A 26,303-nucleotide genomic window follows, 5' to 3' on the forward strand; every position below is an offset into this window, starting at 1 on the left:
TTATTTACATAAATGGTTTTAATATTGTTTTAGAGTTATGTATCAATATTTTTTTAATTTATGTCCCCAGACTAATTTTCCTAGGAAATCATGTTAATGTCATTTTTATCCATTTATCCGGTAAAAAGTGTTCATTTTCTTTTGCTTCCAGAATGTAATTTGCTTACAGACATTTTTTCTAGGTAAACAAGTCCATGATCATAATTTTACTAGAAAAACATGTATTAGGACAAATTTTCCTAGGAAAATAAATGCCAGACTTATTTTACTAGCTATGGACTTATTTTCCTAGGAGAATTTGTCCTAGGACTTATTTTCCTAGTAAAATTATGGCCATGGACTTGATTACCTAGGGAAAAATGTCCGGCGGACAAATTTTCCTACCGGACCAAATTTACTGTTACAACAATAACAGAGATGTATCATTTCAATTTTGTTCATTATGCTTCCTATTTTTCCAATGTTCTGTTTTTAGTAATAGTTGGTTGGTCAGCTTGACCTAAACATAGCTTTTTGAAGTTAGAAAATATTGGTTCAAAATTGGTTTTAATTAGAACAGTGGTTATAACATAAGATAAAATTAGTAGATGGTTCTTTGACAGTAAAATAAAAGGTGAGATTCATATATATATATATCACAGTCTTGAGAAGCACTATCAAGTAGTTGATTAAAACAACAAATATATTTATGATAATTTCTATTGTAAATATAAATGGGAGATAAGTTAAATGGTAAACATTACAAAAATAGTTTATATAACAAACATTTATGATGGTGGAATCTGTCAAGGTCAAGTGATGTCACAGATTTTTTGGGCATTTTACACTTGATCTATAAATAAATGCATTTATCTCTCTTATTTTGAAAAAAAAATCTTATTCATGAATATTCTTATAACAGGTCAACATTCATGAAGAATCCAGTACTAGTAAAATTGGCAATAGTACATGTACATCGAATTATCATATTTCAATAAAAATTGATATATATTTTTGATAGTTTTTTTTTATTGAAGTATTTTTTTTTAATTGAGCCCCTGTTTTGTATGAAATGCATACACTGTCTTCCAATATTCAATCAACATAGGGTATGGACCAGTTTGGATGGAGTAAAGCTAACAAATAATTAAATTCATCAGTAAAATCATTTTAAATCAAGGCTTTCTGATCTATCTGTCTGTAATCTAAAAATTCAAACAAATAGTTGCTCCAAAATAAGCTTTTCAGATTACACGAAATCAGATAATTTGTAGGTGAATATCCCATAATAGGTATGGGTTTCATCTGACATCCATAAGAAACTGACAAGGTCTGTTTTCTTAACATGAAATTGTTTTCTGGTTAAAGCAAACAATTTTTTTTCTTGTTTACTACAAATTTTTAAAAGTCATCAAATTCCTCTATGTCATATTCTTCCTCTTCTTCCTGTGAAGTATTGATTTTTGATTGGCTATTGGTTATGACATCATCATTATCGTTGGTTATTGTGTTTGCTGAGAAAGGGACCACTGAAGAAGCAGCCTCATCATCTGTGTCCAGTTCAACATCTTTCTCATCTAATTTTTCAGATCTACAATAGAGCAGTTAATAATATCATTGCTGGACTCTACCTTGATCAGACCTTCTGCTGTTGTTTTTTCTATGGTTGGGTTGTTGTCTCTTTGACACATTCCCCATTTCCATACTCAATTTTATCTTTCACTTGTGTTTATACCAAGCAAGGATTTGTATAAAAGTAAGAATTTGTTCATTAGGACCTAATTTTAGGCTCAATAGGTCTGACCACATTACACCATGGAAATGTACAGTTGCTCAATTAAACTGCTGGATAAAAACAACTAATGTTTATTCATAAAGGTTAAAGACACACTAAATAAACAAAGAATAAGTCCCACAGTCACCATTATAATTACTCATATGGCACTTCAAAATTACTGTATCAAAATCAAAATTGCAGGACTACTTGGCAAATATATTTCACAATTTCAGATCAATACAGACAATCCATGCAGGTACTATGTACACATTTAGTGATTTACCAAGTGAATATTCCTTCTTAGATGTAAATGATTGTCAGGTTTATTGTTTTCAAAAGTATGCAAGTAAAAAAGTCCTTTAAACTTCAAAGTGATTACAATAAAACATTAAATGTATGTAGAGTATAAAGTTCAGTGTTATCTCCATACAAATTCTAGCTGATGGTGATGAAAGGTCATTTACAAGTAAGATGACAGTTCACAAGAATTCTAGGTACTATTTTCAGATTTTCATTAGAATACATATATCATATATAATATGTTTCTGTGTCATCGGGCTGCTTTCACTTTCCACTATGTCTAACAATCTTCTTTTATTAATTTGTCATTAATTACAATGACTTAAAGCAATTAATATTTTCTCTGACATTTTTATGTCTATACAATACTATTTGATATTTTTGTTTAACAAAAAACAAAAATGTTTCGATAAATCTTAAGTAAAAATTATCACATTACAAGAAACAATTTTTGTTTTGTTTTTAAATTATCTTGGCCATGACATTTATTTATTTCTATCTATCAATATTCCTTTATTATTGTTTTACAATACCAAAGTTGGCAATTGAAGGTTGTGCTTTTATAGTAGATTGTTAAAGTAAATTTCAAATAGCTCCATAACTAAACATGTAATGTTTGTAGCTACTTATCATAACATTAGAATTTGTCTTTCCAGAAATATCAACACAAATCAAATTGTAACCAAACAAGAATGTGTCGTCAGTTCACGATGCCCACTATCATTTTCTATGTTCAGTGGACCGTGAAAATGGGGTAATAACTCTTATTTGGCATTAAAATTAGAAAGATCATATCATTAGGAACATGTATACTAAGTTTCAAGTTGATTGAACTTCAACTTCATAAAAAACTCACGGGGGGGGGGGGGGGGGGGGGGGGGGGGCAATTATGTAATTCTTTTGGAAGGGGTGTGCCATTTTTGCCTAAAAAAACATACCTTTTAATATAAAATTCACTGAAATTCAATACCTATAGTTATATAAAAAATTAAGAAAGAATGACCTATACTTATATACAATATTTGAAATATGATCCATGCTTATATAAACACTAACTCATCATCACTCATAATTCATAAATATACCAGCTACCCTTAAGTTTTTATATATGACTTGACATCGTTTGGTGCAGATATAATTTAAAATGCAAGATTCTCAATTAAGCATAAATATATATGATATGTAGATCATACCCCAAATCAATATACAGTAATCAAACGTAAATGCATTTAAATATAGGATGTCATTAAAAAGGAGGGTCATTCTTATATAAAATCTCGCATAATTATGACCCATATTTTTGGCACATCCCTGTATACCCAATAATAGGAAGTTGACCCCCATGAAAAAACTAGACCAAAAACTTTAACCTGAAGCAGGACAGACAGATGGACGAACGTATGAACAGACAAACAACAGACCCAAGCACAGACCAGAAAACATAATGCCCATAAATGGGACATGAAAATAAAAATAATGACCATCCAGAGAAATTAATGTTGTGAAAAGGTCGTTAAGAAATGTCTCTTTCAAACTATATTTTTAATTAATCATTATGTTTTCAAAATGTTTAATAAACTTTTATCTTAAATCTGGCGATCGTTTTTGCAATTTGCGAAAAAATAATAATTGTGGCGATTAAAATTCATCATTGGAGAAAGAATTTGACGAAAGAAATATATGTAAGGAGTTATTTTCAGCCATCTTGTTTATTTACTTTTTTTCGGGTTTCTCGAACTTTATCCGATCAGACAATACTGGGAATTCACCTTGAACTCGTTAAGATTTTGACAGAAAATAAATAATCAGCTGAATGCATTTATAGCTATCTACATCAAAGGACTAATTAATGAAGGTGTTGATTGTATTTTATGACAAAACGATATGGTTAAATGGCATCCGTCATTTGTCACAAAAGGGATTTTACCACTGTGCAATGCACGTATTTCAAATAAAATTTTGACGCTTCTTCTCCATCTTTCTTTTAATGATAGTCCAGAAAAGAAAATTGTTGTTATGACGAAAAATCTTCAAAAGCAAGAAAGGTTTCTGATTTAAAACTTTATCATTTAACTTTGATATAGATAATTAATTTGAATGGCTACTTTAAAGTCGTTTCAGTGTGTTTCAAGCATAGTTTTACCTATTTACGATGGTCTAGAAAAGAAAACTCGTTAAGAATTAAATCTATTCAAACAGTCTATGTGTGTTACTTGGCGAAAAAATAATAATAAAGTGCCGAAAAATATATTGTTTTGGCGAAAGAGGTGGCGAAAAAAATAGTTGACCCAGGGACAACCCTGTTGCTGTAGTTTAACATTCAGGAACCATCTAATTCACTGAAAGTTTCCATACCAGTTTCAAGAGACACTGATTGAATCAAGTCTGTAATAGACAAAAAGGGTGTCTAGCATACAAAATTTTGATCAGTAACTCATTATGAGTAAAGTCCAAAACCCATAATTTCGGAACAATTAGCAGAGCAGAATGAAACTTAAACGTGATCTGTAACTCATCATAGTAAACTCACAAACCAAAAATCAGACAAATATCTGAAGGCATTTAGAAAACAAGAGGCTCTCAAGAGCCTGAATCGCTCACCTTAATTCTTTTGGTTAAATCTCTCATCAATGATTATTTTGGCTTTTCAATTTATCTAAATGTTTTTTGGATCGTCCTATTTTCTTCAAAAGCCAAAAAAAATAATCATTTTCTCCTATGTTCTATTTTAGCCATAGGAGCTATGTTTCTTGACATACAAGGAAATAAAATATAAAATTTATACTAGATACTCTGAAACTCATTTAGACTAAGTTTGGCTGAAATTGATTAAGCAGTTTCAAAGGAGAAGATTTTTTAAAGTAAGTCAACATGATGAACAAATTGTGAAAAAAGTCTTTAAAGGGCAATAACTCCTTAAGGGGTCAATTAACAATTTTGGTCAAATTGACTTAATTGAAGATCTTACTTTGCTGAACATTATTGTTGTTTACAGTTTATTTCTATCTATAATTATATTCAAGATAATAAACAAAAACAGCAAAATTTCCTTAAAATTATCAATTCAGGGGCAGCAACCCAACAACAGGTTGTCTGATTCATCTGAAAATTTCAGGGCAGATAGAAATTGACCTGATAAACAATATTATCCCAGGTCAGATTTGCTCTAAATGCTTTGTTTTTGAGTTATAAGCCAAAAACTGCATTTGACCCCTATGTTCTATTTTTAGCAATGGCGACCATGTTTGTTGATAGATCACAACTTCAGATACAATTTACAAACTAGATACCCTAAGGAACATTCAGTTAAATTTGGAAGTATTTGGCCCAGTAGTTTCAGAGGAGAAGATTTTTGTAAAAGATTACTAAGATTTACGAAAAATGGTTAAAAATTGACTATAAAGGGCAATAACTCCTAAAGGGGTCAACTGACCATTTCCGTCATGTTGACTTATTTGTAAATCTTACTTTGCTGAACATTATTCCTGTTTACAGTTTATCTCTATCTATAATATTATTCAAGATAATAACCAAAAACAGCAAAATTTCCTTAAAATTACCAATTCAAGGGCAGCAACCCAACAACGTGTTTTCTGATTCATCTGAAAATTTCAGGGCAGATAGATCTAGAACTGATAAACAATAATATCCTTATGTCAGATTTGCTCTAAATGCTTTGGTTTTTGAGTTATAAGCCAAAAACTGCATTTGACCCCTATGATCTATTTTTAGCAATGGCGACCATGTTTGTTGATAGATCATAACTTCGGATACAATTTACAAACTAGATACCCTAAGGAACATTCAGTTAAAGTTTGGAAGTATTTGGCCCAGTAGTTTCAGAGGAGAAGATTTTTGTAAAAGATTACTAAGATTTACGAAAAATGGTTAAAAATTGACTATAAAGGGCAATAACTCCTAAAGGTGTCAACTGACCATTTCCGTCATGTTGACTTATTTGTAATTCTTACTTTGCTGAACATTATTCCTGTTTACAGTTTATCTCTATCTATAATAATATTCAAGATAATAACCAAAAACAGCAAAATTTCCTGAAAATTACCAATTCAGGGGCAGCAACCCAACAACGGGTTGTCAGATTTATCTGAAAATTTCAGGGCAGATAGATCTTGACCTGATAAACAATATTACCCCATGTCAGATTGCTCTAAATGCTTTGGTTTTTGAGTTATAAGCCAAAAACTGCATTTTCTATGTTCTATTTTTAGCAATGGCGACCATGTTTGTTGATGGATCAAAACTTCGGATACAATTTATAAATTAGATACCCTAAGAAACATTCAGTTAAAGTTTGAAAGTATTTGGCCCAGTAGTTTCAGAGGAGAAGATTCTTGAAATAGTTTACGATGACAGACGACGACAGACGACGACAGACGACGTACGACGACGGACGCCAAGTGATGGCATAATAAAAACTCTGTATATTATTTGTTGTGGAACAACAGAATTTCAGAATTACAGAATTTCGGAATTACAGACAAGGGTAAAACTATATAGCACAGACAACTTCGTTGCGGGGCCATAAAAAAGATTATGGACACTTTAGTAAAGAGTGGCAGTCTGGTGTCAGAGGAGAAGATTCTTCAGGACAAAATAGTGACAATGAAATTCAAATAGCCTATATGTGAAAAATTGCCTTAAGAGTAAACATTAAAAGTTCCATAACTTTGGAATAAACACAAGAAAATTAAAAACATAACAAGGGATCTTTCTTTCATCAATCCCCACAATAACTTTCAGTTTTGAAGAAATCAATTCAGTAATATTGGAGTTAGTGAGTGTTTTATGAAAAAAAGCTTTAATTCTAAGGATCAAAGTTCTGCAACTCTGGAATGACTAATCCTAGAAGAAAAGAAATAAGGCAGCTTCCTCTATCAATTCAAATGTGTTTTTACAGATATATGATTATTTGAGTTAGTTTGAGTTATCTTATAAGGTGTTGGGGAAGGAGGGACATTGGTATACCATAATACTTTCCGTCTTTGACTGGTATATAAAAGTTACTTGAAATGAACAACTTACCTCAGAGACAGTCGGACTTTTGAGAATCTGCATATTTCTTGTAAACATGAAAACTGACCTGTAAAAGAACACAACCAGTTATGTGTGTCACTCAACTGTTTACTCTGTAAAATTGAATTTTGTTTTAAGTTTTATGTGATCAAATTTTATATTGACCTTAATTCCCAAAAAGTTTAATTGTGACTGTTTCCAAACCCTTGCAATAATGTTTTTTTTTGTATTTATCATTACCCGGTATGAGAAATTGTTTGCAATCATTAATGCAAATAGTTAAAACAACACATCAATATATCCATGCCTCTATGCTTAAGGATGTACACCTCTGAGGAGCCAAAAATTTCTAGAATTAAACATTTTTTCTTAACCTGATTTTTGGGTTTATAAGACTGTAACAATAATTGGTGAAGAAAAATTCATATGGTGGTGCACTTCTTTTTTTGCTACGACCCTTTGAAAATGCCCAATTTTGATTGTTTTACCATTTTTCATCGATTTTTATCTATTTCTGGGCTATTATTGTGAAAAAAATCACAGTTCCACAATTAAAACTTTTTTCATACTTTCTATAAAGATGAAGTGGACCAATCTGAATAAATTTTCCTTAAAAAAACTATAGGTAGGGGTTAATATAAGAAAGTTTTATCATATTTTGACGGTTTTTTTTGTAAAATTTACCATGCTGTCAATTTTGTATTTTTGTGATTTTTCTCAGTTTTAAGAACAAAATGTATATTATTTCAACTTTTTTGTTACAGATGATTAAAAAAACACATATCTAAAAATTTGAAAGGACCAAAATGATATGGGATGTACATGATTCTTGTAAAATCATTTTTTGCATCCCTCACCCATTTTATTCAAATTTTGGCTAAAAATACTGACTTGATGGTCATAAAATTTGAAAACTGGATTAATCAAAAACCGTTCATTGTAAATACACAATTTTTTCACAGTTTTGTTTAATTATAATATTTTCCACTTGTATCACATGTTTTGGAAACAATTCAAGAACGAGATTTCAAGGAGATTGAAGGAGACTGAAAAGTCAGAAGAATACATCCTTAAGGTTGATAGGGTGTCTTCCTCCATCTTGGATTTGGAAATACAGAAAACAAGGACTAGATCTTTGATAGAATGGGCAAATTTTGAGAGAAGTATGTAATTCATGTGTAAGAACTTTCATTTTAATATAGAAAATGACATGTTTTATAATATTTATGGTTTTATTTTCTAAAAAACAGTAAACTTTTGTTTGATTAAATTTTTCCCAACTTTGCCTCATAATGGGAGGCAACTCAAATGCAAGGGCAGATAATTCGGATACTTTTACAATAGAATGTGTTGGGAATTTACCTATTTTATAATGTAGCAAGAAAATGGGTCCGGTGGCCCCATTTTTCTTTTTCTTAACTGAAAGCAGACTATTAAAGCTATCTTCTCATATGTTATCTCAAAATCCTATGGTGTAATTTATGCTTTAATGCAGAAAATTGGGTTTTCCATGCATAATCTATACAAAATCTGTCAATTTTAAGCACCATGTAATGTGAAAATAAACCGTGTGACCCATTCTTTTTATTACTATTTTTTAAAAAGCATGATACAAACTTCATTTTGGCAAATTATTAAAAAGTTCTACTGACTATAATTTAGACACCCAATCTACCTTAAGGATAATTATTATTACAAATACTGATATTAAAATCACCAATTTCCAAATAAATTAAGTAATTGAAAGGATTTTGATTATGAAAGTGTATGTTTTTTCAGATTCCTTTCTCTAACATCTATTTTTACCCAGTTGAATGCTTAATCTATTTGGAAATTACAGATTTTATATCATATCCACAAACTAGAAATATGTATGTCAGTTCCTTGTTTATTTCTTGTTTATGAATATATTTCTGAAAGATATATTTTACAGTTTATTACAGACTTTTACAGTCATTGTATTATTAAGCATCACTGTTAATAAAACTTACCAGGATTATGTAAAGGTATATTTATTTGTGCTAGGAAAGGAAGAATCTCTGTTTGTAACACTACAGGAGGACAACCATGACCTGAAAATAAACAATACAGTCTAAATCACAGTGACCTATTTCTACAATCTATCTAATTTGAACCTGGGTTAGTTTACTGAAATCTTAAGGCTATCAAATGAATTATTGCAATACTTATCAAATCTTGACAATCAAAGTATATTTTATGTGTAGCAGAAGAAAGTCAGTAATTTTGGCAGATGTGGCAGAGATGTGCATGAGACAAACTTAATAACAGGAATATATATTTTTAAATAAAATTGTACTTTATAACTAATAATTATAAAATATACTGCAACATCTTGGTCAATGACCTTATGAAATCACATAAAGATCAAGACGGTATTATAAATGAATTAAATGAATATCTTGTGATGTCTTTCAAAAAGTACTGTCACACGTTACCAGACATTAGTACAACAGTTTTGACTAAGCTAAACAAAATTAGAGGAGTTATCCAGAAATGATTCGTAAATTTAATTTCACAAATATACTTACAAGTACTTTTAAAAAGACTTCTGCATGACTCTGAATTCTGTCTTGCCTTGAAATAAAAGAAAACTAAAAGTCAGAATATAATAATGTTGTTTGCAAAATATCTGATATATTACACTCAGTACTGAGTATAAAATTTGTCCTTGAGATTTTTTTTAAGAAATTTTGATTGATTATTTTTTAAGTCTAAGTATGGTTGATTGTAAGCCTAGATAATACAGTATAGATATCAACTGTCAAATTTATTTGAAGTTTGTATTCTTCTCTTGATGTTAATTCCATAATCCTTTTACTGCTAACTTCTATTTGTTATTTTTGAGATAAATAAATTTTGGCTTTAAAGTTTAGGACAAATACTTTCAGTTTAGGACAAGACTAGCAAATATGACCATAACTGTACCCTTACTTCAAACATAACAATAGATATTGGCAAAGAAGGACATACAGTAAGGGCATATTTCGGCCAAAAAGTACAATTAATGAAAGATTTTTGACATTTTTAAAACATTAGGAACACTTAAATATCTACTTCATTCGATTCAATTGGTTGTAGTGTAAAAGATTTTGTGTTCATTCTTAATATTTTTGTTTATTATGTATTTAAATATTGAGAATGAACACAAGTGTGACCACTTTCATTTTAAACAAAAATAGGTCTTAAATTTAGCACATCTGTTTTTATCAATATCTTTGCATGAAATAATGATGCTATTACCTGATGCATGTTTACTGTATTATTAAAAGCAGCCCATATTTGTGTAGCAACAGCATATTAATTGCCAATAAAAAGTAAAAGTTAACAGTTTAACAACTTTCTAAACCACTATATTTTGGGGTCAAAAAAGGGTCTTACTGGGCTTTCTTCTATTACCGGTAAACGCAAAGAGACTAAGCAATCAACATTTTTGATTCCTGAAAACCAAGATTACCATGGCCAAATGAAAACAGACACATAGACAACACCAGTTTACAAAACCCTTTATTAAAAGCTAAAGATGGAGCAGAATAAACCCTTATAAATATCTAGGGAGAAATAAGGTGAACCACAAAGGTCAGAAGTTCCTACTCTGACATACCTGCCAACTTTTGAAAGTGCCCATTGGGGTTTTAGTGCGCGACTACAATTTCAAAGGTTACAATTCTTTGCAACGACTATTTTGCGCGTGCTGTTTTGTGGTCTAGAAAAAGTGTCATATTTGTAAGATGAGCTTACATGCCTTTTCCTAAAGTTTATTTGCATGATTCTAGTTATTATATCAGCAGAAAAGATGAACATGTAGCTGTAACACCAGGAATTATTTTCATGTGTAAGGATACTAAATAGTTGTTGACTTTTCCAATTTAAAATTATAAAAAGAAGGACCTTTATTAGGTTGGAAACACCACCTAAGGATACCCCCTCAATGTTTAAGACATTAAAACCCACTTTTTAAGTACAAATGAGCACATATTCATATTATTTGACTTTTCCCCACAGAACTATAAATCAGACTTAAGCTTATGATCTATCTGGTATTATATGGTCAACACATGTCCAAGAATTTTGATATGTTCTTCTTTCTTTATTATTCAAAATAATTGGACCCTTCATTTGGAAATGCTGTTCCAAATATAATGTCAGAATTTCCCATTTTTATATTTTATTTTTTACAAGAGTAAAATGACCCCTTGACTAAGGGTAGTCCCTCATTGAAGGGATTCCTCATGATGATGTGGAGGGGGTGTTTGTCCATGTGAAAAATAAAGAATAGTACATCATACTTAAAATGATTTGGTAATTTAATTGAATAAAATTATGTTACAGCAAGTGTAATGTCAATAAACTAGTGAATAAACTACTATTCATTATCTTTTTGGTAGTACTGCATCATTGAAGTTTGTCAATCAGCCATGCTTTTATTCTTATTCTGTGTAAGAACCTTCTTGCAGGTGAAAAATCATTTGCCATGTTCACGATTTTACAATTAATTCTGACCAACAAACAGAGAAATACAACACAAGTTCAATATCTAGCATGTTAAAATAATCTTTAAAGAAAACGTTTTTGATTGGCTGATTAATTTGATCATGAGTAACATACAATTTGATTGGCTGAACACTATTGTCATCCATTGTACTCAGTTCAAAATCGGGAACAATAATATTTTTTCGTGTAGATTTTCACCAAATCGTGTTTTAGAGGGTTTTTCAGGAACACGATCGTGCAATCGTGACAAAGGGTCAAAATCGTGTAGTACACGCCTAAATCGTGAAAGTTGGCAGGTATGCTCTGATGAAAAATATTTCAATTTATTTACTTACCGTTTTATTTGCTGTGTACCACTGAGGTTTATTAAGTGGCCGCCATCCAAGCCCTGAGCTAACAGCATCATGTTTACTGCGAGATGAATTACAATGGATTATCCCCCTTGTAGCTACTGATGCTGCATACTCTTGTAGCACTGATCTGGACTATAAATCATATTGGAATATTACAAACAGCATTAATTATTGTAATTTAATGGAAACAGAATTCAAAGCATTGAATTGAATAATCTCCATAGCACTTGGTGTAAGCATATATGTATAAGTGTTTACAAACTGTATATTCATTCATAATTATTCTTGATTATTTTTTTCTTATCTTTTTGTGGGAATAGGTAAATCCATGAATTTAAATGGTTAACAAAATGTTATTTTTCATAAAAAAGCAAATACTAAGCTGTTCCATTATCAGGAAATGACCATATCATCTGTTATCATCATTTTGTAAAATTATACCTAAAAAACTTGACATTACTGTGGATTCATTTTGTTTTTGTTGGTATTAATTTTTGTGGATTGAGAAAAACCAGCATTTTTGTGTGTGTGTGATTACCTGGCTTTGCCAATCTCTGCATACAAAGCCTATATAAAAAACATTTGAATTCGTGGTTCACCTATACCCAAGAAAACCCTGAAAAATTGGTATCCAAAGAGTAATAATGAATCCACAGCATTCAACAAAAATTGAGTTCGTGATTTTTAGATTTTAGATAATGGTAACTCACTGCCCAGTCTATAGTAAGATAATCTGCATCACTGAGGTATTCTGTAGATCTGACCAAGTCATCAATGTTTGTATAAAATTCTAAATAATTTTGGTGTAGATATGCTGTGAAGTATTCTCCAGACAGATGGGACTTCTCAACTACATCCTGCAAAGGGAAGAAATTCTAAACAAATCAAAGCCAAATCAAACAGGTATTACAGAGTGAAGTCCCTTTTTAACTGAATTTTACTGAATAATGTCCAGTATTACTGAATGACATTAAAAGTGGAAAAGTAAAATGCCAATACATGTGCATAACTAATTTTACAACACCATGTTCATATTTTCAAGCTTAGAACCTAGTCAGTGGATGCCTCCAATTTAATCTGGATCAGTTGAATCTTACTGTATTTTGTTATCTTAAAATCTAAATCTGAATGTTTTAGCAGTAGTCATTAGGGAATCAGATATTAAAGGTAGATTTTCATAGTTTCTGTTGAATTTATGCTTGTCTAGACTGTTGGGAACTTAGAAATTCACTTGAATAGTACTGGTATCTGGTTCAAAAAGCAACAATATGTTCTGTGAGTTATCGTAGGTGGGGCATAAAAATATGGGGTCACTGTTTATTTAAGCTCACAATCTGCCTTTGAAAGAAGCTTCATTTTTGTTAATGTCCTTTTTTTCTTTTAAATTAATAGGAGAAATATTGGTAATATCGAAATAAAAAAAGAACTTAATTACAGAAATCGCTTAAATTTTACAATTTTTTAGATTATGTACAGCTTGGTTGGAAACAATTTTAAAAAATATAGGCCACTGAAGAGTTAAAAAAGAGATTCAATTTAAACGTCAAAAAATGACATTTTGCACCAAAGGGAGATAATTTGGAGCTTTTTCAATGATATAAACATTTTTAACGTCATCTGTGGCCAAACCAAATTGATTTGTCTGAGTGATTTTTGTACCATATCATAAAGTAATAACTAATAGTGTAATAAACAAAATTTGTAATGAAAAAACAAATGTTTATATTTTTGCTGATTTTTTTTTATCTGCCAGCCTCCTTAAAAGAAGGGTCAATCAATCAAATTCATCCATCAATCCATCCATCAGGGCAAACATCAATCGTACATCATACAGAGATCATATCCAAAGGTATTCATCTAATTAATTCATATCAAATATGTATAGCATCATTTAATATGTAATTTCCAATTAAAGCTTTTTATTCAGCTACGGGATCCCACAAGCCTATACATAGTTCCTTGTTTAATTTACCAAAATGATTTACTAGGGTAACATTTACCAGATATTTGTATTTACTTTCATGCAACATAAAATAGGAATACTTTCAATAAATAATAGTTAACTGATCCAACTGAGAAAACAATACAAACCTCAGGATTAATTATTAAAGGATCTCTTTCATGTTCTGATAGATGGGATGGTAATCGTGGTAAATCAGAATGGTTTGATGGATCATCTCCTGTTAAAGTAGAATATATATTTACATTTTAGCTATTGAAATGCAAGACTAAACAATGGGAATAATTTACACAGAAAAGGTGACGGCTCTCAAAATAATTTTAGCAGAAATGGTGATGTCCATGTCTTTTAAAGTGAAACCCAAAATTTCACTCAAAATAAATTAAAATAGCAAGAGGACAACTTCATATGTAATAGTAAAAAAATCTGTGCTAGTTTAGTGGAATTTTGCCAAGCTGTTTTCAAGAAATCTCAGATTTTGTTAATTGATATTTCTGAAGAGGCCATGTAACTTTTTGGGTGATGTAACATATTTTCTGGGTCTGTAAAATATAACATTTTATTACATCATTAATTAATGTTTTCTAATATCTAAAGAAATTTGAAGGTTAAAATTGTGCAACTTGAAAAAAACACAAACAAAATGTCTTTTTTTTTTTGAATTCATTGGCCCAATATAGATTCCTCTACTGCAACAGGTGTGTTACGATATATTTCTCCACTTGAAAAAGTTAAATTTATAAATAAGTATAATTTCACTGTTGAGTATTTGACATTGAGAGTGGAGAAATATGGTGATACACAAGTTATAGTGTTAGAAATTCTGTTTCTATAATGATTTATTATCCTTTCTCTTCAAAGATTTACAGAATGTTGTGCTCTTTATATGTGATGTGATGTGATGTCATTGGACATGGTCACCATTTTTTCATGACCTCATAATAGAAAATTCAGAAGAAACCAAACAAATTTGAGGTTAGAATTAAATTTCGACCAATCATTTGCTGAAAACAGAAATTTCACTAATAGGAGAAATATTTTTCTCACACCAATAATGAAATTTGAAAATATCACAAAAAATAGAGAACACATGTTTATACATAAAACTTACTTTTGCAGTAAAGAATTTTGCCCAGGGCTCTGAACAAGAATAATGAGGTATCTCTTCCTCCTATAGACGCTAACTCAGAATCAGGGTTAGCTGAGTTTTCAGACTTTGTCTTAGACTTTGTTTTATTTGAGCGACTACTTGACTGTTTCTTCAAACTTGCTTTTCCTTTCAATCTCCCGCCAGACATAAGGTCACCAGTATCTAAAATAAATCAATTATATATGTTATACTGAAATACAATGGTGTCATTTGGTCCCTCTGTTTTATGAAATGAAAGAAAAAAAAATGGATTTTCAAATCAATATGCATCATTTTCCAATAGTGACTTAATTTTTTAATAAATTTTGTGGATTAATCAACATGAAATTTGGACAGCATACAAATGAATGAGAAATTTAGATACAAATTAATTTGTTTCTTATCATATGCTTAATTTTACCTTTCTCACAAGCAAACTGTAAGGCATTGATAGCTCCTCTTATATCACCAGCACTGGACATTGCTATAGATTCTAATACAGTCTTGGAGGGAATACTAAACTTATGGCAACCCTAAAAATTATAATAGCAATATTTAAACATGTTAAAACAGGACATAAACCTTAGACGTTTCTAGCAATTCAAATAATGAAACAAAGGTACACATGCTGAAAAGTCTAGTCTACTTCACTGATCAAAGTTGAGTTTAATATCAAAACCTTATAGATCATGGTCAAATGACCTTGCTTAACAGACATCTTGTAAACCATGAAAATGAGTTATGGTCATTTGACAAATGTCAGATGCATACCTGAGATCATCAGACACATGCATATCTGGTATGGATTAGCAAGCTGGTTCACTTTCTAAAACATTTAAAAGTTTTATACAAAGAGCTTCTACTATTACTTGAGGGAGGAAAGCATTCCTATGCCTCACATTCTATGACATTCGTTTCTGACAAGACAATAACTTAACCCAAATCATATCAATGCTGTAGTTTGATATTTAAACTAAGCCATATCATCTAGAGTAATATTTTTTATCACAGCACTTATACTTGAGTGGGAACAAAAATCAACGAAGAAAAGTTTGTCAGTTTGAAAGGTGGGACACTGATACCTTTACATGCATATATTAAATTAGCTTTGAGGTAAAAAAAACCAACCAAAATACAACCTTTAACTTTCACAGTTACCTAAGACAATCATACCTGATTTGATTCCTGGGTAGCAATCTTTGTTAGTACTTTAACCATACTTGTTGGTGCTACTGCATTAAAACTGTCAAATAAAAACACTCATAGCATAATTAAATTTGATTCATTGCACTTTATTTAATATTTTCCATTAAAAAAACCCAATAAACATTGATTGTGGAAAGTACTTTGACAATCAGGGGCATCAATTGAAACCATTTAAAAAGAAATCATGAAAAATTCATAATATTGGCATTTTCTATGTACAAATCTATACATTATACTATTTATTTAATACATTTATTTACTTGTATATATGGAGAGATGCTTTATGTATTCTTTATTCTATAAATTCCCTTGTAGTTGGATGAGTTTTAAATGCATAAACAATTTCATAAAATTATAAAATTTTACAAATAATGAGCAAAAGTCTGAAATTTTACTACATTTCAAGCATTATAAAAGATCTTGATTTTTTTTTATTTACATTTGATATTCCAAAAGTAAATTCTATGTAAATTCTATATCAACATTGTTTGTTATTCTCATCGGATTTTGTCTAATGCTTAGTCAGTTTCTGTGTGTGTGTTACATTTTAATGTTGTGTCGTTGTTCTCTTCTGATATTTAATGCCTTTCCCTCAGTTTTAGTTTGTTACCCTGATTTTGTTTTTACCCGTAGATTTACGAGTTTTGAACAGCGCTATACTACTGTTGCCTTTATTTTTTTAATACTAAAAAAAATCAAATTTGAAAAAGTCTTTTTACTTGATTAACTGCTTACCTTTATAAATTCAAAAGGAAAAGAAATAGAGTAATAAATCTGTTATATTGGAGATTTAAAAAAATGAAGGTTTAACCAGGAAGAAAAGGGAGATGAACAATCTATATTTACCTGATGTTTTCAATATCCAGTTCATGCTGCAAATCTTTGGGAAATAAAAGTCTTTCATTAGAATCTCCTTTAGTAGAATCACTGACTATAAACACTAAAGGACATTTACCAATCTTTCTATATTTCCTAAAATAAAAGGAAAATTAACGGTATATATATATATATATAATTAATACAAATCTAGTTAGCAGACAATATTAGCAGGTCTATTTAATTGACACTGAATATAAACCGGTCAAGCATCGACTTATCATTTGCTTATCAAGAATCATATCCGATGGTTTAACCAGGCTTTTCTCAAGCAAGAATTAAGAAAAATGTTCTTTATTGTTTGTCTTGTAGTGTTACAAAATACTGACATATATGTTGAGGCAATACACTTTTAGAAGATAAGAAGATATACTTATTCCTAGCCTGTAACCAAACTTGTATTTGCATATGAGAAAAAAGACTTGATAATTTTTATCAAATTCATAGTTCATACTATCAGTGAGATATCTAAATAAAATGAAAATGAAAGGTCCTAAAACCAATTATCACAAAAATGTCTTACAGATTATAGGTTAATAGGGTCAGTACTTTCCTTTTACACTGACCTACTGGCACAGTTATCCCAGATCTTACCTTACTATATCATGAAAAGTAGATGCATCTCTATAAAATACATTGGGAAACTCCTGAAATAAAGATAATTTTTTTACAAATTGATATATCTAGATCAAGATGCTTTGGTTTGTAGAAAAATACAACACTTAGAAGCATAGAAACTTAACTGCATACCAAATTTTAAATCTCATCTATTAAGAAAACGTTGAATAATGAAACTATTTCACAAAAGTTAAGATGATTTAGACCTAAGGCCCACAATCTTTTTGAAATTCAGATATAAAAATCTTTATTTTATTAACAACTGGCCCTTTATTATGTATTCTTCCTATACATGCCAAATCTTAATCAGAACACTTTACATTTCAACAATTTTAATAATTTCCCAAACCATTAAAATCATAACTGAAGGACAATCAATGTATAATACCTAGCTCTTAAAGCCTGATCTGATAGCATTTTAAATATGAAAAGACTACTGTTAACACAGAATGTAAGAAACAACAAAATACAAGAAATCTGAACAATTTGTACATGAGGGTCTGGATGGGGGGTGTCTGTTATTTTGTAAACATTTAATTTTCACCCCTTTTTTCTCTAATCTTCAAAAAATTAGACCACACATTTCTCTCATCTTAATTTGTTTGCCCGTTATTCTCTAATCTTCAGTTTTTAAGGGCATTATTCTTAAATCATTTAACCCCATCCAAACCTTCGTACATAATTTTTGATATAAATTATTATTTATATAAACATGATGAAGTACTAAATAGACCGAATGATACACATTAAAATACATTTTTGGTTTTATTTTCAATGTCACCAAAGAATATTAAAAAAACAAGAGTAAATCATGATGAAATTTCTATAAAATGTGTCAGCAATTAAAATTCTGCAGAATACATTTAATCATAATTATTTATCCAAAATCTTTTTATCTGAGTGTAACAGAATGTACATATATATTTACCTCCACAAGAATGACTTTCTTCGATGATACATCATCACCAAATATTCCGAGAGAATTATACTTATTTGCTCTCAATAGAAACTGCTGGAACAATGACATCTGTGATTCAGAAGACACATATCTGTGGAAGGGTTTGTCATCTAAAAAACAAGAGTAAACATGTCTAACACACTACATAAAGCTGAACTGAACATGGTGTTCAAGAAATACTGTATTATATAATATTTTGGAGGATTTTCTCTGTGATAGTATGAATATGATCTCTCTCTTAATTACTACAGATAAATGTTCACAAACAACATTCCTAAAAACTTTTATCACAAATCAAATAATTATGCAAAATAAAAATAAACATTTTGACTGTGCACAAAAGGTGAACTTTCCAGTATTAACTATAAATAAAGTTAAGTATTTAGAGAGGAGGATTGGTTTACTATTTAATTATTTTCGGGGGTTAGCGCGAACGCAGTCCCCCACACTAAAAAATTGCGTACCCGAGATGCCCACATTTGGGGCATTCGCAAGCTTCAGCCTATCCGAAGTGCAATGGAAAGGCCTCGACCTGGGGAGACCGCCTTTTTGATCACGGTGCTCCCTGTACCAGGTAAGTATGCTAGACAAGAAATTTTCTAATCTTTTGAATCAGATAATTATTCTATCACACAAGGTGACTAATGAAAATTAAGAAACTGCAATTATTTTTTAATTGACTAATTAATCATTGAATATAAAATTATATATGTATTTTATATAAACTCTTAATTTTAATGATTAATTTTATTCCTAAAATAATTTATTATTATTGCTATAATATTGATTTTATCTAGAGGAAATGTTTAAATGAGATAATAAGTAACGACAACTCTACTTGTACAATACTTTCAATGACTTTGTGTTTGCTTTCACAGTTTCACCTGAACGATTTAACAACGGAGATATTTTGATAAATGACATGTCATAAAAATTAATAACTGTTATGTGAAATAAAGGTAGAACTAATTATATAAGTTGAACTACTTTCTTGTACAGTTTTCCCGAAACAGATTCACACAAGTTGTTTTAATCATGGAAGTATTATATCAATTATATCAATATAATACTTCCATGTTTTAATCATGTTAATTTCAGAGTGTTAATTACACTTAAAGACTGTAAACTTCATAGCTTACTTGAGAACTAACATTTCAGCAAAGATATTGGTAACACATCTTTGTGTGAGACATGGTGATTGATGGACACAAAGCAATTAATGTTCATGAGTTATCAATTTTCATTAAATTTGACGCTAGCAATTAATTTAGAATATTTTCTTGATAAGTTTTCCTAAAGTGGAGGGACAAGACCTTTTAGAAAGCATTTTAAATTTGTAAATAAATGATGGTCAACAAATAATGTTTGACACTTTGAATCACTTTCAAATTGCAAATTATATCTACCTACTTTGTAAATAACAATTTTACATAAATCTTAGCATAAAACAATATAATCATGTTTCTAAAAATGCATATTTTTTAAACGAAATCAAGACATTTCTCAAAATTTGTGATTTTTAACAAAACATTAGTTATCAACACAACTATCCCAATTTTTTTAATAAAAGCAAACTAATTTTATTCCTACATAAATGAATTTTTATTGAAATGTTAGCACAGTAACATGAGTCAGCATGGTAACATTTTTCTATAAATTTGTGATTTTTTTTAACAAAGAGAAGTTTTTATCACATGTAAATAAAAATATACAGGCCTGTATACCTCTGTTTCTATATCATATAAAGCTAGTTTTAAGGGACATAACTGAAGAATCATAAAAATTGCAAAATTTATCTGTGTTTGGAGGTAAAAAGTATTGTGTATAAGTTTCATAACATTTGGTTGAGGCAAACTAAAGTTTGAAAATGCAAACTAATAATTGCTGAATTTTTCCATTTGTAATTATAAAGTGGCATAACTCTAGAAAGGTTAAAGTGACACCACCAGAGTTAAAACTTGATCTGTGTTTTGTAGTAATAAACATTTTGTATAAGTTTTATAAAATTTGGTTGAGACAAACTCAAGTTTGATAAAGAAAACCAACTTTGGGATGTACGGGACATACAAACATACAGACAAGGGTAGAACTTTTAATGCCTCCACTGCTGCATCATGCATTATGTGTTTTGCTCATTGTTGAAGACTGGAGTGCCCTTTACTTGTTTACTTCTCTGTCATTTGGTCTGTAGTGAAGTGTGGTATTATTGAAAATTATACCACATATATATTCTTATTTTTTAACAGTAAAATCATGAAAATATTTTGTCATTAAATAACAGATCAAGTTAATATATCAAGTCTCTTTCCTAAGTTCTAATACTTTTTGTCCAGCTTGTCTCAAAAGTGAGACATATAGTGATCCTTCATTTCTTCTTCATTGGAACTCTTTTATAAATCTATTGCTTTGATTGTATACCTTTTTTATACATTTGAATCGTTTTTATTTTATTAACCATTTTAACTGTAGATCTATAATGTGCATTCCCCAATCAAACTGAAGACATAGACGACAGAAAAAGTAGACAAGACGCTGGGTTCCGTGGAACCCTTACAAATTTTGTTATAAAGGAACCAAACTATTTACTTCAGATGATGTTGACTTGTTTACTGTAAAGATAATTTTTTTCACTTTCCGATTAATTAATATAATTTATGTTGAAGTTATGTATTTCATTAAAATAAATAAATATCGCTTAGGTCAAGGTTAGGCTACACCTATTTGATTTGTAGTTCTTTTGACAAAAAATCAAAAAGATATTGGGCAATTGAGTGCTATACAAGTGGGGTGAGCAGTATTACTTTTTTTTCATTTTGCGATTTAGAATTTATGTACATATAGGAAGATGTGGTGTGAGTGCCAATGAGACAACTCTCCATCCAAATAACAATTTAAAAATTAAACCATTATAGGTTAAAGTACGGCCTTCAACACGGAGCCTTGGCTCACACCGAACAACAAGCTATAAAGGGCCCCAAAATTACTAGTGTAAAACCATTCAAACGGGAAAACCAACAGTCTAATCTATATAAACAAAACGAGAAACGAGAAACACGTATATATCATGTACTTGTTAAAATTGCTTATTTCATAGAAACACAAGGAAGAATATGCTATACTGTATGTAATTTTATTTATTAAGGCCTGTATCATAACAAATTTTCTTGTTTCAATGTGCTTTAGTTAATTTTGTTCATTTTCATCAAATAAGCTTTGTTTGCATGAATTTTCATTTCAATCCATACATGTATATATATTAAGGAAGCATAGCAGATGCAGTTTAACAAGAGAAATCATGTTAGTAAGATAAATGAAATGTGTTGAATAAAACTAAAATAATGTATACATGTATTCCAAAAAAAGCCCCTTAAATATTAAATATCTTTTGATATAGTTGTTTTCATTATATGGTAAATTAAATAATTGTTTATTGGCTGCCTGACATCCAGTTGGAACTATTTATCCATACTAAGGATCAACATATTGAGTGAGGTGAATAATATTTCATCAACATCCTGAGTAAGATGGTTAAATTGCTATAAAATTGAGAATGGAAATGGGGAATGTGTCAAAGAGACAACAACCCGACCATATATAGAAACAAGAATGTGTCCCCAATATACGAATGCCCCACTTGCACTATCATTTTCTATGTTCAATGGACCATAAAATTGGGGTAAAAACTCTAATTTGGTATTAAAATTTGAAAGATCATATCATCATGTATCATAGGGAACATGTGTACAAAGTTTGAAGTCGATTAGACTTCAACTTCATCAAAAACTACCTTGACCAAAAACTTTAACCTGAAGCGGGACAGACGGACGAACGCACAGACCAGAAAACATTATGCCCCTCTACTATCGTAGGTGGGGCATGAAAACAACAGTAGGTCACCAACAGGTCTTCAATGTAGTGAGAAAATTTCCTGCACCCGGGATGTAGATGCATGTAGATCTCAATCAATTAAATAAACTCGTCAAAGTTACCAGGACTAAATTTTGTCTATAAGCCAGACGCGCATATTGTCTACTAAAGACTCATCAGTGACGCTCGAATCATAAAAAAGTTACATAGGCCAAATAAAGTACGAAGTTGAAGAGCATTGAGGACCAAAATTCCTAAGTTTTGCCAAATTCAGCTAAGGTAATCTATGCCTGAGGTAGAAACTTTCCTTTTAACTACCTGTCACCCAATTCACATGCATTATTCTGACTGAGCAAAATACTCTTTCATTTTGCTTCTAAAAGCTGCATTGCATTTAAAAAAATCAATGACTAATTGTCAACAGTGATGCACTGACACAACAATCAACTCCTTGTTGGCATCCCTTTTTTGTGACCTTTTATTTACAAATCTATTTATCCCTTATGCACCTTTGGGTGCTGGATTTTCTCGCTGCATTTAAGACCTATTGGTGATTTTCTGTTGTTGTCTGTTCTATGGTCTGGGTTGATTTCTCTTTGACTCATTCCCCATTTCATTTTCAATTTTATTCATTGGATCAATATATGCATAAATAAAATGTCTATGTGAAAAACAAATTTTAAAGAGAAACTTATTTTGGAGCGGCAGCATTGATAATTTTTTTTATTGAAAGGTAAGTTTCTCAAAAACACAAGTGGGGAAATTCAAAGAACTATTAATCAACTTGGTATGGCCTTAATCATACAATTTATTGACCTTTTACACCATTTCTTTCAAATTAAGCATAAAAAGGTTCACATTGTTGTTTATATTTCACAAATATGAATGTGCTGAAAATTTGATAATCTATAATATGCATGCCTGAAAATGGGTCTGTAAAACTTTTGTCTGTTGTATTGGTCAACGGATTAATCCATTCTTGGATGGTATATCTGAGATCCTTAGATAAAGCTTGTATTGTAGCTGTCTTTCCAACTCCAGCTGGTCCTGTTAACAACAATATTGGTGGCAGCTGAAAAATGGGAAAGTAGAGATAAAATACAATGTTGAAAATATTGTGGGTGCATATATGACACAAAATCAGTACATGTTGAATCTACATTTGATTTTTATGGCAGAGGTTTTCTTTGCCGCTTACTAATTCTTAAATGAAGTTTGCATATACATGTACAATCATATAGTCCATGAAAAATAACAGTTTGTCATCTTCCAAAGCATGTGTTCAATTAGCCAAATAATTTCAATTCTTGTGTTTTGATTTGCTTAAATTTTTTTTATATTGATTATTGACACAAAAATTTATATTGCCAAATCAGAGGTCTACCAAACACTAAGTATGCTCACCAAATTATTTCGTACATAAATGAAGAGACAACAAAAGAAATTAGAATTTTGTCAGATATCAAAAGTAAGGACACACTAGTGTGATGTTAACTTTTCTTTTATCATGTGATTCATGTCAGAGTAAAACAGTATAATAATGAGCTCACCTTGCTTTGTGCTGACAAATGTTTCTGTATCCAACATTCCACTTCACCTATCTTCTTTTTGTGCACTGCTAGATCTGACTAAATAAATAAATGGATTTTGTTTATGCAGTGCCATAACTTATATAATGTTAAACATACATGACATAAGAAATAAATGATTCTGTAAGAAATACATTTCGGCAATAGTTTTTAGTTTACTATATAGTGTTCTATGAATTCTTGTGTGACCTTTTGTTAAATTCTATAGGTCTTTTGGATACCGGTAATTTTCTCATTGGCTATCATTACAAATCTACATTTTAAAATTATACAAACTTTTAAGACTACAATACCATGCCAAAAGTGTATATAAAATATTTATTTTCAATTAGACATTTTTTTTTAATTTCTATTCCTTAATAATAAATGTAATATCCTATCATCTCATCATAAATTATTACTTTACAAATTGCACATCAAATGGATGATTTAACAAAGAACATGCAGATATGCATATACAAATTGTTTTTATCTTCTGTCATAATTAAAGTGGTTATGCATTTTTTTCATCTCATTGTTTAAATTAACAGCTTCTTCGTGGGTACCAATTTAAGTGAATTATGTTGGTACACTAAGAAATTAAATGTTCAAAAAATTTCAATTTGTATATGCTTGAATGCTTAATTTGTCAAAACCTCAAAATCAAATATCCACAATAATGTGATTTTTCTTAATCCACCACAAGAAAGTGTACACAGTACACGGATGCCCCACTTGCACTATCATTTTCTATGTTTAGCTGACCGTGAAATTGGAATAAATTCTCTAATTTGGCATTAAAATTAGAATGATCTCATCAAAGGGAACATTTGTACTAAGTTTAAAGTTGATTGGACTTCAACTTCATCAAAAACTACCTTGACCAAAAACTTTAACCTGAAGCGGCACTGATGGGCGAACAAACGGACGGATGGACAAACGAATGAACTGACGGACGAACAGACGAAAGGACGCACAGACCAGAAAACATAATGCCCCTCTTCTATCGTAGGTGGGGCATTAAAAAATGATATCCTCTGACAGTAAATGTATCCATAATACAAGCATTCATTAAACATGTGGTTTCTGAAATTAACTTTTATAAAAACCTACCTGAGATTTTGGTGCATATTTGTCTGACCAAAGCTCCGTTTCAAAGGCAGGTCTATTCTTCTTAGTGGTGGTAAATTTTTGGACTGGAACATTAGAACTACTGAAATATTTGTCTACAGGTAAGGTTCCTCGGTTTGATGTTTGACTACTGCCTAAATCATTTGATGACTTTTTCCGTGACCAAGTTGGCTTTGAAGAAGTTTTTTTAGTTGACTTTTGAGATTCAACACCAAAGAAATCACCAAATGCTGATGTTACCCACGGACTTGTATTCTGTAAATAAAATAGGCTATTGATTTATCACTGAAAAATGTCAATGTGACTGAATCTAAAAAACCCAACTGCTTCCATTTCAATGGATATGAGGGACTACGGGTGTAAATACTTTCTAAAGGTGGCTTAATGAGCTACTCTTGAAACAATGTTTTTTATGCCTGAATAAATATCAAAATAAACAGTGTCTGAGTATGTTCAGTCCATGATCTTGGTATTAACAGGAGCCCAATAGGTAATCAGTAGACACCTGACCAAGACCCCACCCACTAACCCCGTTCTAAAATGATAGATATTCATATTTATATGTCTTTTTTGTTTCCATAGTATCTTGTTCAATTCTTACAAACAGATTTTTTCAGAAGTTTTGAGAAAAGGACTGATATGTGAACAATTTATTTTGTTTAATAGTGTCTGTGTGAATTTGAGGTCATGGTGACTTAGTTTTTTTGTTGTATTATTTTAAAAAAATCAACTTGTTCGATTTTTGCAAGAAAGGCTATTAATATATATTTTTTTTTCTTAAGGTGTAATACATGAATACCACCATAGCTTTTCCCCTATTAGTCTTTGTTAAATTTGCACTTTTCAAAAAAATGTACAGAATGTATCCTTGTTTCAAATATAGAAATACTTGGCATGAGAAAAGTTTTATCCTGTCCAGTACACTATACTAAAGACAAAATTGCATATAACATTCCATTTCATTATAAGAAAAAAGCCATCACTGGAAATTATCCCATCGAATGTTCATCTCTTTTTATCTGAGTACAAGCTTTA

At 30.4% G+C, this 26,303-nt stretch overlaps 1 protein-coding gene and 1 non-coding gene across 2 annotated transcripts in view; both read right to left on the bottom strand.

Moving 5' to 3' along the window:
- Positions 1-410: 410 nt before the first annotated feature.
- LOC134687473 (cell cycle checkpoint protein RAD17-like) overlaps positions 411-26,303 on the bottom strand; it is a 40,457-nt gene continuing 14,564 nt past the window's right edge. Inside the window, exons 3-18 of the mRNA XM_063547806.1 lie at positions 25,251-25,523; positions 24,120-24,197; positions 23,491-23,641; positions 18,673-18,812; positions 17,721-17,773; positions 17,097-17,222; positions 16,218-16,287; positions 15,466-15,577; positions 15,027-15,227; positions 14,047-14,135; positions 12,666-12,812; positions 11,938-12,087; positions 9,640-9,685; positions 9,082-9,162; positions 7,100-7,157; positions 411-1,570 (exon numbers count right to left, since the gene is read on the bottom strand). Coding sequence (XP_063403876.1) covers positions 1,381-1,570; positions 7,100-7,157; positions 9,082-9,162; positions 9,640-9,685; positions 11,938-12,087; positions 12,666-12,812; positions 14,047-14,135; positions 15,027-15,227; positions 15,466-15,577; positions 16,218-16,287; positions 17,097-17,222; positions 17,721-17,773; positions 18,673-18,812; positions 23,491-23,641; positions 24,120-24,197; positions 25,251-25,523 — 1,965 coding nt within the window. The 3' untranslated portion in view covers positions 411-1,380. The remainder of the gene's footprint in view (positions 1,571-7,099; positions 7,158-9,081; positions 9,163-9,639; positions 9,686-11,937; positions 12,088-12,665; positions 12,813-14,046; positions 14,136-15,026; positions 15,228-15,465; positions 15,578-16,217; positions 16,288-17,096; positions 17,223-17,720; positions 17,774-18,672; positions 18,813-23,490; positions 23,642-24,119; positions 24,198-25,250; positions 25,524-26,303) is intronic.
- LOC134702891 (U1 spliceosomal RNA) lies at positions 19,121-19,284 on the bottom strand. Its single transcript, XR_010104587.1, has one exon. It is a non-coding gene; the product is annotated as a U1 spliceosomal RNA (small nuclear RNA).

This window comes from Mytilus trossulus, chromosome 1 (assembly GCF_036588685.1).
Source record: "Mytilus trossulus isolate FHL-02 chromosome 1, PNRI_Mtr1.1.1.hap1, whole genome shotgun sequence".
Classification (NCBI taxonomy): domain Eukaryota; kingdom Metazoa; phylum Mollusca; class Bivalvia; order Mytilida; family Mytilidae; genus Mytilus; species Mytilus trossulus.